The sequence below is a fragment of the Callionymus lyra genome, chromosome 9, assembly GCF_982586985.1.
Source record: "Callionymus lyra chromosome 9, fCalLyr1.hap1.1, whole genome shotgun sequence".
Taxonomy (NCBI): Eukaryota; Metazoa; Chordata; class Actinopteri; order Syngnathiformes; family Callionymidae; genus Callionymus; species Callionymus lyra.
Genome location: NC_141826.1, coordinates 7650645 through 7666843, shown reverse-complemented (window position 1 = coordinate 7666843; position 16199 = coordinate 7650645). Strand labels below are relative to the sequence as shown.

The window sequence follows — 16199 nt, the reverse complement described above, 5'->3', positions numbered from 1 at the left end:
GAGCCAGAATGTGGGTAACCTGGCCACAAACCAAGACAATTTATCATTGTAACATGCATTTTTTTGATCTCTGATCTATCTTACTAAAAGTTATATTGTATTTTACAATATGTATCAATTAATATTGGAATCTAAACCCCCATATCTGCACAGTATGTTGGATGTACTTTGTAATACACTAGCAATTATTTTGTTATTAGATCATTAGGAACCGACATTGTGGCTTAAAAATAGTCTAATCCTGTACTTTGTTTATTGTGTGTCGCTACCTCTCAACAATTCATACTGCAAAATACTGTCAACAGATCAATACAGTGATATCCTGTAGGCAACCTCATCAGATAGAACAACAATACAGGAAACTGGAAATAACTTGTGTCCTGCTCATGTCCAATTCCAGGAACTCCAATGACAGTTTATTGCTTTCAGATTGTTTAAACAGAAAGAGCAAACTAATGAGCAAACATTTTACTTGGGCTGACAATCCTCTTGTATACACAGCTCTGATATATGACAGTGTGCTGGGTCCTATTAGTTTCCATAGTTACAAACTCCATTACTGACTGAAAGTGGAAGTAATAAATTAAAGAACACCTTTAGATTTATGTTTGTGGCACTTCCTGACCTGTACTTTTTATTATTCCAACTTCCTCCTTCTTTTGACAGGGTTGCTCAGCAATAGAGAGGAAACATTGGCACAAACTGCAGCACACTCCCAGCATGGCCTCACCTTTGGCAGTTGATTTCAGAGGCTTCATGGCAAGACAGTCCCCACACATCATCCAGAGACAAGCTGGACGTCTTGTGGGCTTTCACAGCCAGCGGGGTGAGCCAGTGAATGGTCATGAACGAGAATAGGCCGGCGTTGTCGACCGGGTGCTGGTGTCTGGAAGAGAGAGGAAGGTGTGGGTGAGAAGTCTAAAAGTTTGGTGTGATCCTAGGGTGGCGAATCAAAGTGGCCCCTTTGCTAGCGAGAGTCGGCAAAAGGTCGATCATGCCAACAGTGTTTGGACAGCAATTAACACACTCTTCATGAATATCTGAAAAGCCGGTGAAAAGAAAAAGGTCTGTTTATCAGAGATCAAAGATGTATCTGGTCTGTCGCTGAGGGGTAACTTTTCCATTTCTTATCACGTCTCCTCCAGCTCTCCAAAGTGCTGCTATTAGACAAGCGGTAAACAAACCTGAGCTTATATTCAAATGAGTGTTTATGAAGGCTTAACTGTCTTCTTTTTAACGATATCATCCTGCTCATCGTTAGAAAATTGGCATTTTGCTTTTCCCAAAATTGTAAACAAAACAGTCACACTGAAATAATGATGTGTTCATAATGTTTCTTTGTAGGAACTTGAACGACATTTATCCTTGTTCGGCTCACTTTAAGTTAAATAAAACACGTTTTTTATTCCCATTTAGATAAATTCACAACCTTGCATTTGCTTTGGAAATTAAAAAGGAAAGTGTTTTTTTTAAGTGATGCTCAAATTGCAATTTCACTCTCCATATTGACATATCCGACGCACATTCAGCAAACCCTAAAAATCTCCCAGAGACTTACCTTGAACAACTCTGACATGCTTTTCATACACCGAGAGAATATACACTCAACAAATCAGAGCCTCCCTAAAACATTCTTCGTTTTCCACTTTTGTAACAGAAATATGACAGAATACAACTTGAAAGAGTCGTGACAAACTTGACTCTAGTTTTCTGACTAAATAGATAACTGATCATGTTTTCAATTTTTATAATATGTTGCAAAATAATCGCTTTTTGCAAAGCATCAATTCAAAAAGTCGTCAACATACCAAGAATAGTTACCTTAAAAAAAGCCAATATTAACCCAAAACTCTTACAAGAGTGGCCTTACACATGTTGTCTTTCAAGCAAAAGCGTTCAAATATTCCTTACTTTTGTGTGATACGAAACGGCTTCAAAAGTTGCAGGCTCTTCCTGTAGCGGCCCTGTCTTTTTGGACCTTTCTCCACCGCAGTGTCCGTTTCATCTTCTTCCAGATGAGACAATGGCTGCGGCGAGGACAGCGGAAGTCCGTCCACTCGTCCGGCAGCTTCAAGAGCATCAGGAAACATGGCTGACCCCCACTGGAAACACAACGATAGCGCTTGATCATTTGAAATCTGAGCAAGCTATTTAGACAATTATCCATTGTGTATTTCACATTTTATCCTTGCATATAAGGTACTTTTATCCATTTTCACTTCTATATTCATGTAGTTATTACCTATTTTGTTTTATTATTACACTGTATTAGGAGGACAGGAATGAGCTAGTGGGTAGTCAGTTTGATCACAATTATATTACAAGTCATTGTGTATCAACAACAGCCTTAAGTAGTGTGTCAATGACCTTTAATAGGTAGACTAAGGATTCAAATAGTTGATAGTATAGAGTTGGGTGTTAAACACTGTTAGAGAGGTTATAATGTTATGTATGATTATGTTTAATACAGGTTAATGTATGTCTCTACATTGTTAGAGCTGAAGGTGATAGTAAGATCTTTGTTAAGTAAGTAAGTAATTATTTCATGTAATGTAATTGAACATGTTTTTAGTCTAAGGTACATGATTTGTGATTACGATACATTGTATACACAGTACTGGTCTTATTATACGGAGAAGCACACCATTTAAATCCCTCCCTGGCGGATTGGTACCTGGCCAGAGTTATATAAACCTTGGTATGTGCCACAGTAATTTGTAACAAAGACACACCCAAAATAATCAAAGACACTTCCTGATATAGGAATAGGAATAAAGAAGGACAGACTAAAACAGTCAAACTTTAACTACCGGTAATTGTCTATGAGCAGATAGTTAAACATAATGAAACGTGGTTAGGTAAAATTTAAATCAGGAATGAAACAATTAATAAAGAGTCCACAATAGAGAGCTGAAGGTAAGGGAATTGTTTTGAAATGTTTATTCAATGTGTTATTTATACCTCAGTGAATATATTTAAACAATGATCTAAATGATTGATTGATCAGCAAAGACACTGTATCATGAAAGAGTGTCTTCATTTTAAAAGGCCTCTCAAAATGAAAACGCTGTGTCATGATACAGTCAGTGTCTTCAATACTGTATCATGAAGTGTCATTAACTCATCGATACTTGATGTTTTTATCAAACCAAAAAAGCATTTAGATACAGTTTGATATATTGTCTGAAAATAAAGAAACAGGTGAATGAATCTAACATGATACATATTCATGATTCCCTTCTCCACAAGAAGGATGAAGGAGTTCGGGGGCAGGAGTGGAGTAAAAGTATCATGACGTTCTGTTCTATGTTAATCTTTTTATCCTTTGTCTTTGTTATTTTTATTTGATCTATGTTCTTTATCTTTAGACTTAGATTGTATCACCTTGTTCTTTCTCTTTATTTCTCTTTGTCCTTGTTCTTATTTTTATGAAAAATTGCTGTATTGCTGTGTCTAATTGGAAAAAACAAAACCATTTTATCAATATCAATAAAGTTCTACCTAACCTAATGTCTGTGGTTAGTGAAGTTTTAATCATACTTCAATTAAATAGAACCGGTAACTAAATGTGTTCATCAAGATTTTGAAGAATTCCACACTGAGCTTATACCAGCTCGAGCTCACATGTCCGTCTCACTTGGAAACACTAAAATAGGTTTGAGAGAATCTTTGGTTATTCAGGAATGCACTCAGACATGATGTCTCTGGTGGTCTAGTGGCGCTCTAGTCACCTCGACTGGGATTAGATTCATGGCGCAAGATTCTTGCTATGAGACATGTTTACTAAAGTAACTGTGTGCTTTGTTTTATTATGTAAGTAAGTAAGTAAGTAATTTTTATTTGTATAGCACTTTTCCAGACCAGGGTCACAAAGCGCTTAAACAATCAAAACAATATTCTATAAAGTATATACTTTAAAGGTCAAGATAAAACTGATAACACAACAGGAGTTCCAGAAAATCAAGGAAAAGCCTGAACAAATGTCTACTTTTTTACCTTATGTGTATCACAAATGATGGATTTCAGAACCACATTGATGGGAAAGTATCAAAAAACATCAACAAGTTACTAAAACTACTTGGATGGATTTAAATACAAGTAATGGAAATATTTTAAAATCTTCGGGAAGTTTTTTAACTTTGACTCATAAGTTGTTTTACTTTTCAAAAGTTAATTCCTTCCACCAATCAATATGTACTAATCCCCTTAACTTGTTTTTTGTAACTTTATATGAAGATCGAGTGATGTTGTCAATTTTCTTTCAAGATGTATACCCTTGTAAGTTTTGTGTGGTTCCTAGTCGCTGACACTCAAGTTTCAAAACACAAGTTACCGCTTCTTCTTGGAGTTAAACGCAACTATTGAGTTCGTCTCAAGTATTTAAATCTATCTAAATCTTATCAGCTGCTTCTTAGAGACTCACGTTTTGCCGAGTCACGCCGTGGAACACCGGTGGACTTGAGAAATCACTTTGTGCAGGGGTCACGGCCCCGCTCGGGCATACAACTAAAGTGCTTATCTATTTAAAGACGACTCGTGCGCAGCCCCAGGAGCTCGGGAGGAGACATCTGAGCAGCCAGTACGTCCCTTCGCTGTCACTGATCCTCTCTGTGGCAAAGCTCTTTGACAAGGTCGGTCAGACTCAGCGTGAGGTTTCACGTTGACTGTACACACACAGAGTTGTCAATAAGGGCATTCGATACAGTCCGAATAGTCAGGTCAGAGAATCTAATAATAGGCTTAGATGTAGAAAACAAGCTTGTACAGTAACAATCACTTGCCTGTTTAGTTAGAATAAAGAGAAGCAGTGAAAAAAAAACATGAAAAGAAGTTTTGTTCGCTAGTGGTCTGTGAGTTTGTATCATGTGAAGTTTGTCATGTGGCTGGGAGGTTTTCAAGGCTATTTTTAAGAAGGACCCTTTAGTTTATGTCAAATAGCTTGTGTGGGGCCCTAGAAAGGTTAGACTGCAGGGAAAGACAAATAAGGCTTGTGTGCATGAGATTACAAACACACAGTAGATATGGCTTTTGTTTTGTGACTATTTAGAGTTAACAACTAAATGCATAACACAACTATCTCCAAACACAACTTTCTGTTTATTGTTTTAGATTTTTAACTTTACGTCTTCCATTTAGAGAAGCATTTTGGCTTCAAATCTAAATGGTAAGAACTTTATTGTGACCTGAAAATTAACCCATAATAACAAATAAGTACTTGATCTTGCTGCCATGGATTGTAGAAAACAAATGTTTTATTATTTAAGTGTGATTGGTTAAATACCTATGAGTGCAAAATTAACTTTTGATCACAAGACAAAATCTAAATCAGTTTGTGTTTTTCCCAATTTGCAAGCTTTTGTTTTAATAAAATGTACAAATTAAATAATAAAATAGATATTTGAATCTTTTTCCATCAAGGATATTCCAGGAAAACGTTCCAATTTGTGGACATTTTATTTTTTGTGTAACAGTAAAAGTCACAATTAGGGACACTTTTGTAGAACGTTACTATTAAAACAAGATGACAGGAACGTCAGCCAGAGACAACAAGCAGCTGATAATTTGATTTTAGATTTTGTTTGAATACACGAGAGCGAATAAAAAAAAATTAAACTGTCATGTCATTGATCACCGTTAGTTAGGTGGAGTAAACAGGATTTGCTGCATGTGCCTGATGTGTCAATAAGGAGAGGGACGTTACAAGACTAAGAACAAAAAAGGCTGATGTTTTTTTACATTTAAGCTTTGGAACGATCTTCCTCTCTCTTTGCGCTTGATGGAGTCTACTGACTCCTTTAAGAAACATCTTAAGACGTTTCTATTTGTTCAGGCTTTTCCTTGCTTTTCTGGAACTCCTGCTGTGTTATCAGTTGTATCTTGACCTTTAAGCGCTTTGTGACCCTGGTCTGGAAAAGCGCTATATAAATAAAAATGACTTACTTACTTACATTTAATTTCCATTGAAATCCAAAGTAGTGGTTTTGCTAGTTCTGCATTTGTTTATAGGGGAATGAAATAACTGACTAATATTGTTAGTAAAGATAATCGCTATAATAAGCCATGTGCATGAACAACTTTTAAGAAACAACAACTTTTTTCACAAAGACAAAGTTGTAGTTTGTATATTTCTTAGGTCTCAATAAGAAAAAAAAGGAAAAAACAGACATTATTTAACTTACTGGCTGAAAATAAAACACACATATATATTTACTTACATGTCAAATAGATTCCATTAAAATACTCATTATATATAATTTAAACAGACTTTTAAAATAACCACAACTACGCAGGATTCCCAACTTTTCTTTGTGGTCAAAGTCAGCTTCATCTTTCTCTGTTTGTTTTTTTTTTCCAACTTCTTATATAAACAAAGGGATGGATCGATCTCACCCTATACGTCTGCACTACCATGGGATGGAAAGAGACTACAAATGATAATATTAAGTCACATATCAGGTTCCAGAACTCCCCCCCGGGACAGCGTCACTGTCTCGGTTCTATGACCCCCAGCCCAGCCACACAACCTTGGATCGATGCATGCACACAACAACAGACATGTTTCCCACGGTGGTCTCCTGCATCCCCCGCTATGACAGTTAAGAAAAGGGAAGGATTTGCCGGAAGTTTTTGTTCATTCACTTACATGACAAGTCGGCCCTTCAGTGTTCTGTTGTGGCGGGTCACGAGCGGAGGATGTGAGGCGCCATGTTATCTCAAAGTTTTGCCGTGAACACGGAAACACTAGCGCATCTTTCGCGGGGATGAAAACACTGGCCGAGCGGACTCACGTGTCTGCGGTGCGTGCAGCCTGTGAAGCTCGCGGCGTCACTCTTTGCTCTTCAGGGAGAGGAATTCCCGATATCATGCTGACGTCAGCAGCCGGGGGAGCCAATCAGCGCCGCGGCTCGTCGGTCGTCGTGGTTACACGCGAGGAGGGGGCGGGGCTACGGGGATATGTGAGGGGAGGGGGGGCGGAGGAGAGGTCGCCGGCCGGCTCCAGCTCGACGCTGATTGGCTGCCGCCTGTGAGGTTGTAAACATCCTGGACCGGGAAGAGAGGAGAGGAGAGCAGGACGAAAAAAGAAGGAATGTTTTACAGTTGAACCGAAACATTTTTTTTTAATTTTCACTCTTAAAACAGAGGCAACTACACAGGAATGCTTCCCGAAATGCTTGTATCTTAAAAGCATATTCATTACCATGTGGTTGTATAATAATAAATAACATTTCAAGTGTATTTGCAATTACAACGTTTATGTTTATTTAAAAACCAAAAACACTTGTTTGTGAAGCCTAAATAATGAAATATACACATGAAAATTATTTCTATCTCTACTCTCTGGGATACCTTTCTTAACTCTATTGGGGCTGCTGTGTTTATCTCTATGTTCTTTTAAAATATGTATTTTAATTGTGTATTGTTTTGATTGTTTAAGCGAGAAACAATCTGCTTCATTTTAAATTTGTATTTTATTTTTTGTCTAATTTTGAACACCCATAACTCACAGTGCAACTCTCGTCACTTGCTTCCGGGTCAAAGTGAACGACCTCCGCCACTTACATATTTATTCCTAGAAGCCACGGAGGTCGTTCACCTTGATCCAAAGGCCGCACAAGGGTAACCTTGACCGCATTTATTTTCGGGCCACCTTGACCCGCAGGACACACAAGGATTAAAGCAACAATTTTGCCTGCGCCCACGACAGATCACCACGTAACTTTAAAAATGCTTGATGGCACAGTTTTATTTATTTAAAGAACTGAGAGTAATAAGTAGTGATGGGTTGATGAGGCCTCATGATACAGATGTGTAGTGAAGACACTGTATCATGATGCAGTGTCTTCATTTTTAAAGGCCACTAGATGTCACTCTGCTTCATAATGTTTGATCTGATATAATAATTAAATGAAACCTATTAATTTTCGCCATCTATTGGTCTTTCAACAATGCACAGCTGTATCATGAGACCTCATCAACCCATCACTGCAGTAAGTCCCTCATCATGACGATGTCTTGAAGTTGTGACTTAATAAAGTTCTCCCCGATTGAAATCTCGAGAGGTTACAGGAGCTCAGTCCATTATGACGTAATAATGGGCTTCACTCCTAGCCAGTTTTTCTTTGTTTATACAACAAGTCCCTTGGAGGTGTAGACTTCTGGGATTGATAGATTGATAGAGAAACTTTATTGATCCTTCTGGAGATCTCCTTCGGGAAATTGATTGACGCACGATGACCAAAACTTGACCTGTCACATATAACTACAGCAGAGTGGTTGTGGTCAAGGTAAACAAGATTTCATCTTCAGAAAAAGGAAGGGTTTTCAGTGGGCTGGGCTCAAGCACGCATATTTTCTAATATTAATACTTCAATTAAAAGAGAGTTGTGTACAATCGAACACATCCTGATGAGTACAATAGAGTTCCAATATCTATTCAAGACACACTTAAATCAACACATTAGTTGCCCTTTAATACGTTTATCACAAAGTAACGAATTGTAATTCCTTCTAAGTGAATGGAACAACAATAAAAAATACAACGAATATTTTCTGATTTTGTGTCGAAGAACTTTTTTTCCTAATATTTTTTTCAGTAGTCGAAAATTCACATTCATTACATGGAAGTTTAGACCAGATAAGAAAATTAGTGCACATATTAATGAGAAGTTATTTCTGCCACTTTAAATTCTTCACAAAATAAATGTTGATTTCAAAGTCAATTCATGTTTTTCTTATTTTCAGTTTTTGACAAAACTATAAAAGCAATGGTAGCCAAAGAGCCACCATTTCTCTGTATCTTTTAAGGTGTTATTTGGCTTTCTTTCAAGGTTTTAAAGGCCCACTTATCAGAAAGTAGACGACAGAAAAGTGCTGTTGAATCCATTGTATCAGCAAGAGATAAGCACTGCCCTTAATGATTGATTGTGGTTAAAGGAATTGTTGAACTGGATTAATTACATCTGATTTGGATTCTTGCCTCAACATGTCTAGATTTTGCTGAAGCAAAACAGTTGTTGAGAAAACATTTTTGCAGCAACAACAGGAGCCTTGGAGGAAAACATGTTGATAACTAATCTTCCCGTCAGACAGAACCTTGTTGACCCCTGCCGCACAAAACCTTCATGCAAACAGCTGGATGGTAACAATACAGACCTGTTGAATTCTGTGTAGCAGATAGTTTTTGTACAACACGACACAATCATTTCATGACTACAATTGGGAGTTCCTCACTACTTGACTCTTCTGGGTATCTCAAAATCAAATGTCCTTCAGCTAAATCAAAATGAAATAAGGCTATGTTATTGGAAAAAGGAGGGATTTGAAAGAAAAGGAACAGTTCAATCCTTTTCAGTTTCCAAATGACACCAATAAATCTGTGGAGAATCAGGGACAAAACCTTGTTCATTAATTTCATTTTTATTTCACCAATGTGAGAACCTAACTCAACTCTCCTGAATTGATGTTTCAACTGTTGAAGTCTTCCTCTCCAAGATGCAGTAAGTCCCTCATCAAGACCATGTTTTGAAATTATTACTTTATAAAGTTCTCCTCGTCTGAAATCTCGGAGAACAAGAGGTTACAAGAGCAGAGTCCATTATGATGTAATAATAGTCTTCACTCATCCTGCAGCCAGCTGTAATCACGCCCGCTTTGTTTATACAACAAGTCCGTTGGAGGTGGAGACATCCGGGATTATTGACGGGAGGTGAAAATCCTAGATGCTTGACCAATCACAGCAGAGTGGTTGTGGTTAAATAGGGTGAAATAGATTTATTCACCATAAAACAAAACGTTTTCAGTGGGCGGGGCTTAAGCACATTTTCTAATGTAAATATTTTAATGAAAAGAGAGTTTTGTACAAACATACACATCATGATGATACAAAAGAGGTCCAAGATCAATTTAAGAGACACTTAAATAAACACATTAGTTGACTTTTAATAACTGAAACAATTTTTGTCCAAAGAGAAATAAAATATCCAATCTGTAGTATAAGGATTAAACACGAGACAAAAATGTGATTGAATTATTGATTCTTTAGAAACCAACTTTAGGTTTCTATCCAAGGATTTCATGTAGGACAAACAAAAGACTGTTTAACTACTAAATTACCAGTAGAACAGTAGAACACACCCAGTAAGGTCTTTTAGTTTAGTTTAGTTTTATCATCTGTGTCTTTGAGGAAAGCACTTAGAAGTTCAAAACTTCAAGTGAAGATATCTGGTAACAGCTAAAAGGCCCATGTTTCTTTCTGCAAACTTGAAGAACATACTGAACTAAGACAGAGAGCATTCATGGTACGCTTGGTCGCGTTCTGATACGAAAATGTAAGTGTGAGTCCATTGAAGACTGCATACTGTAGACTCCAACATCTGGAGATGGTACCATCAACACCAGCAACGCATTCCAAGGCAGAATAAATAGATTAAAGAACGATGTGCCTCATTGGTAATGGTTGATAAATGCATACTCTGATTGCACATTACGTTGATGTGGCTGATAATGAATTCCTCTGTCATCCCAACTTTGTCACAGGCAGTCTTCCTGATGAATTTCAAGAAAGCGTCGCGCCGTGTTTAAATTCAACACCGTGAGTCAATTTGTGTGCTTAAGACTCTACACTGTCAAACCTCGCTCATTAAGTAAGTGTGCGTTTATCATCGCTGCATCTAATGAGGTGACTTCAACATAACACTGTATGAGGAATGTTCCTTGTGAGACACTCATCAAATCCTAATTGCTGCAGTCTCCCTATAGAAAACGCACGTTTTAAATAGCCATGAACAAAAATAAACAAGAGAAGAAGGCGTTTTGTTTTTACAACAGCAACTACTAAGCTGGCGGAAAAAGCTGGCATTAGATGGAAGAGAAACGTTGACAATGCTTTCGTGTACTCCATTGACAGCACAATGTAGGAGGACCGCTGTATAAAAACATCTCCTCAACACTATTGAAGCTATTCTTTGTCTGTACAAACAACAAATGACCCATTCACCCGCGTGCAAAACAAAAGCAGCTGACCTACTTAATTGTGTGTTTTACAACAATGTGTTTGTTAAAGGACGATGCAGCCTTTCTTTGGGGAGTTTGTATCTTCTCCAGGTACTCTAAATCAGGGGTCCTCTACCCCTTGTTCGCGGACAGGTATCGGTCCGCAAAGAATAAAGTATAAATAATCTTTTCTATAGATTATTATTATTTTTATTTTGAAAAAAACACCAGGTTTACTCTTAAATAACATTATTATTATTTAAAAAAGAAAGTTCTGTTTCAAAGTCCTCATTTCATATAAATAATGCTAAAACAGAAACTGACATACTGGCAAAAAGTTTCTAAAAGTAGGTCTCACAGTTGGCGTACATGTCCTGCACCAGTCTAACATACTTCTCTGCCACTTCAAACTTCCTCATACAGTACCATAGTTCCTCTCTCTGCACCTGTCATAGGCTTTTTCCAGATCTACAAAGACACAGTGTAGCTCCCTCTGACCTTCTCTGTATTTCTCTACCAGCAAATACTGCATCTGTAGTACTCTTTCTACGCATGAAGCCATACTGTTGCTCACAGATGCTGACTTCGGCTCTCATTCTAGTTTCCCCTACTCTTTCCCATAACTTCATTGTATCATCAACTTTATTCCTCTGTAGTTACTGAAATTGCAGCAATTCTGAACATCACCCTTATTCTTAAAAAATAAACTATTACACTTGTTCTCTATTCCTCAGGCGTCTCCTCACTCTACACAGGATCGTGTTGAATAGTCTAACCAGAAACTCCACTGCCTCCTCTCCTAGACACTTCTCCGCAGGTATATCATCAGGACCAACTGCCTTTCCATCCATGCCTTTCTATCCTTAATCACCCGAACCTGCTGCACATTTGAATAACTAAATAAAATGGAAAAACATGTCGAAAATAAAATGCTTGCACTTAAAATGGATCTCGTCCCTGTGGCCATCTTAGTTGAAAATAAAACCTTTTTTCCAATCATTTACACAAACAGTTTTTTTTAAATATATATTTACAGTACAATCTACCGTTCTCCTCCTTCAGCCATGGTTTATGTTTAGAAATAGTTTGTGTCTTTATTATCCAATCATAGATAAGTGAGGTCAGCTTGCTACCCTACTGAGAAGACCTGAGCCAAACTTTTTTTCAGAGGGGTTTGTATTGTTGCAGTTCCAAGTTTGGAGCATTCAAGATAACTAGTCAACCATACAGATGCACCAATGAGGCCACAAATAGGAAATTGATTTTCCCATGAGGCCCCACAAGTAGTGAGAGTCTCACTACAAGCCAGTGCTGGGAAAAATATCATGTATATATGAGCTGAGCAATACGATGGATTACAAAATCAATTTGCACTCACATTTACTAATATCAGTACGTCTTCAACAGATATAAAAAATATATGGATTAAATAAAAGTAACTTTATGGAAAATTGAAAGAAGAAAATGGAATGTTTTTAGAATTACAACAATGAATATTTGTAGAAATACACATCTAAAATTAAACAAGTAAAAGTTACCTATAAATCAGTAAAAATGTTATAATATCCTCAGCAAATTTCCTTCTTAAGCCCATGTATTGTAAGTGTTTGCTGGAGGTCACGACTTGTTGAGAACTATATAACCACCCCCACCGAAAGACCAGGATATATATGCGGGCTAGTGGGTTTTGAGATGATGCCCTATTTTTAGCACAAAAAAAAACTTCCTAGCTGCGTGATGGAGTCTTCTGTATTGCCGGTGACATGTCTAACACCCACAGCCTCCAGTGAGCTGGAGTCAAGCAGCCTCCTCAATAACAAATTTGCATTCGATGGAAAGTTTCTGAATGCTTAAACTTTTCCTCTCTAGACCCATCAAAGATGAGCTGAGACGCTGGTTCTAAAGAACAAACGATCCCACACACTCGTTCCGTCTGACAAAGTAAATAGCTCCGGTAATCTCTTCGCAGTTTGGAGATTTATTAAATTATACAATGCAGATGAAATTGTGTGAAGCCGTTCTTGTTCTAGGAAGCACTCGTGAAGTGCTTCTAGAAAATAAATCTCTTAATATCTATGTGTCCTTTGGGAAAGTTTATTTCCAACTTGTTATTCATGAGTCTTGCACCTGCACTAACTCTGAAAGTTGTCACAAAGTATTGACGAGATATTTCAGAATTACATTAGGAAGCGTTGTCAAATTGGCTTTAAGATGTTTTTGTCTTTCGCAGAGAAGCCTCAGCACATGACTAAAAATAGTCACGAAGAAACATGAACTTATCAGTCCCGTCTTCATTAAAACTGCCATTTCCACCCTGGGCTGTTAGAGAGTGACATTTTCCGAACCAGCCAATCAGGACGCCGAACGATAAGTTCAAGAGTTCAGTGTAATCTTTACTGAATGGATTATTAAATTAAACTTCCCAGACAGTACTTTTACATCTTGAAGATTCAGTACAGCTAGTGTATAATGATGTTGGCCGAACATTTTATCATCTGAAAGTTAATGAAGTTCATCAACGTTTTAATTCCCCATAACTACCATCATTTAAAAGCTGCACCAAGAAAAATCTCAAAGAAAACTATCATGTACACACTGTATAAAAGCCCATCTTAAGCCACAGGTATCCATTTGTAACATATTAACGACTTGCTATTTCTTAGATCCTTCCCAGATGCAAAACAAATAGACTCAAGGAAGCATTCATTCCTAGGGCTATTAGATTGTTTAATTCTAAGTTTGGGGGCAGGAGTGGAGTAAAAGTATCATGATGTTCTATTCTATGTCAATCTTTGTATCCTTTGTCTTTGTTATTTTTCTTTGATCTATGTTCATTATCTTTAGACTTATATTGTATCATCTTGTTCTTTCTCTTTATTCTTGTTCTTATTTTATTTTTATTTATTTTTATGAATAATTGCTGTATTGCTGTCTAATTGTAAAAAAAACAATTTCCCGAAGGAGACCTCCTGAAGGATCAATAAAGATCAATCTATATCTAACCTAACCTAACCTAGATAGAAAAGGTTCTTATGGAACATTACTTGTAACACAGCAGTAAAGCAGAAAGATAAATATGTATAAATAACCAGCCTACCAGAAGATTTATCTTTATGTTATGTCACAGCGTCTTTTTGCAACGAGTCAACTCTTAAGGCCGTCATCACCTCCTGGAGCGTTTTAACCTGTAAAAATGTATAGATTAGCCGCATCCTTGTATAAACCTTAGGGTTCAAAGTCTGCGAAAAAGTAGCAACTTTAAATTATGATATTAGGGTAATTTGAATTATCTGTTTTTAATTCCATAAAAGACGACATCTTCAATAATATACACACTATATTAAGCAAAAAGGTAATTTTATGCTATATTCACAATGACAATAACCATTGTATTTAAAGTCACCATGTATGCAGTACAAGAGCACCTCAGGGGACAGTACTGGCCCCTCTCCTCTTCACCATCTATACTTCAGACTTCTGCTACAACTCAGAGCTGAGTCTCGTCCAGAAGTATGATGACGACACTGCCATTGTTGGATGCATCAGGGACAACAGCGTAGACGAGTACAGAAGTCTGATACGTAACTTTGTCGACTGGAGTGAGAGAAACCACTTGCAACTGAACACCCCAAAGACCAAGGAGCTGGTCTTGGACTTTGAGAGGTCCAGGACAAAGCCATGTCCAGTGTCCATCAGAGGTGACGAGGCGGAGAGAGTTCACAACTATAAGTACCTTGGTGTGTGGCTGGACAGTAAACTGGACTGGTCCTGCAACACAGACCATGTGTATAAGAAAGTTCAGAGTAGACTGTACTTTCTGAGGAGGCTCCGATCATTTAACGTCTGCAGGAAACTCCTCTGCATGGTCTGTGGTGGCCAGTGTCCTGTTCTATGTTGTGGTGTGTTGGGGTGGGAATTTGTCCAAGAGGAGTGTCAACAGGTTGGACAGGTTGATCAGAAAGGCTGGCTCTGTGGTTGGCATGAAGCTGGACTCACTGGTGACAGTTGCTGAGAGGAGATCATTGAACAAACTACTGTCCATCATGGATGATGACAGTCATCCTCTGTACACTGTCATAAGTGAGCAGAGAAGCAGATGGAGCACGAATGCTCCTCCCATGATGCAACACTAATAGACTCAGGGACTCATTCATTCCTCATGCTGTTATATGGTTTAATTCTGAGTTTGGGGGCAGGACTGGAGTAAGAGTATCAGGATGTTCTGTTCTATGTTAATCTTTGTATCCTTTGTCTTTGTTATTTGTCTTTGATCTATGTTCTTTATCTTTAGACTTAAAATGTGCCATCTTGTTCTTTCTTTTTATTTCTCTTTGTTCTTGTTCTTATTTTTATGAATAATCGTCTGTATTGCTGTGTCTAATTGGAAAAACAATTTCCCGAAGGAGACCTCCTGAGGGATCAATAAAGTTCTACCTACCTACCTACCTACTACTGCTGAACATTGTGTATTCTACTAGTCCAGTGAAGTCATTTTATAATGGTCCTCTACTAATTTAGTGGTGCGTGTGCGTGTGCGTGTGTGTGGACAAAATTGTTTGTACCCTTCCAATAAAGAGCGGTTCACTTTGAGCCCTAGCTACATGCTAAAGAATGGGTGTGTCCCATTAATCTCCTTAATCCTCAATCTCATTCCTCAAGATCAAAATCTGCCTGCCAATACTCTAGTGTAAGAGCTGTAGCTTCCTCGGTTTTAAGAATTTTTGGGGCCGTCCTTGGCAGTAAGTGGTATCCCAGAATGCCTTGCCTACAAATGCAAGTATTTACTTTAATAAAAATGTAAAAAATACAAAAAACACACAGTTGTCTTAGTTTAATGTCATTTCTATGGATTACATGCCTCTTTGCAGTATGCACTTTATTTTTTGCCTATAGTTAGCATCACAGTTTTCTTCGATCTTGAAGTCAGTCAGCGTAATTGTTAATACGGTGAGAAGTAGACACTCTGTGTTCGGTATTTGGTGTGAACTACACTGAACTACAGACGGCTGGAGCAGGTCACAGGAGACCAGGAAGAAAATGGAGGACATGTGTCATGTGTCTCTTGCTACATAAATAATAGAAGCGTCTCTCCAAGAAAAAGGAAAACTGCTATCACAGCAGCCATTAGTGCAGTGTCTTTCAAAGGAACCTCATGGTAATAATGGGTCGGTGGAGGAGGTCTTGGGGATGGAGGTAATCATGGGAAG

At 37.8% G+C, this 16199-nt stretch overlaps 1 protein-coding gene across 2 annotated transcripts in view; it reads right to left on the bottom strand.

Annotated features, from left to right (window-relative positions):
* The window catches only part of LOC148071731 (ATP-binding cassette sub-family C member 5), a 35801-nt gene extending 29031 nt beyond the window's left edge, over positions 1–6770 (bottom strand). Inside the window, exons 1-3 of one of the 2 annotated variants that reach the window (XM_087799680.1) lie at positions 6644–6770; positions 1912–2102; positions 731–886 (exon numbers count right to left, since the gene is read on the bottom strand). In XM_087799680.1, the coding sequence (XP_087655806.1) occupies positions 731–886; positions 1912–2090 (335 nt within the window). In that variant the 5' untranslated portion in view covers positions 2091–2102; positions 6644–6770. Of the gene's footprint in view, positions 1–730; positions 887–1911; positions 2103–4423; positions 4446–6643 lie in introns of those variants that run through there. The other variant, XM_087799681.1, reaches the window with a different exon arrangement.
* Positions 6771–16199: the final 9429 nt, after the last annotated feature.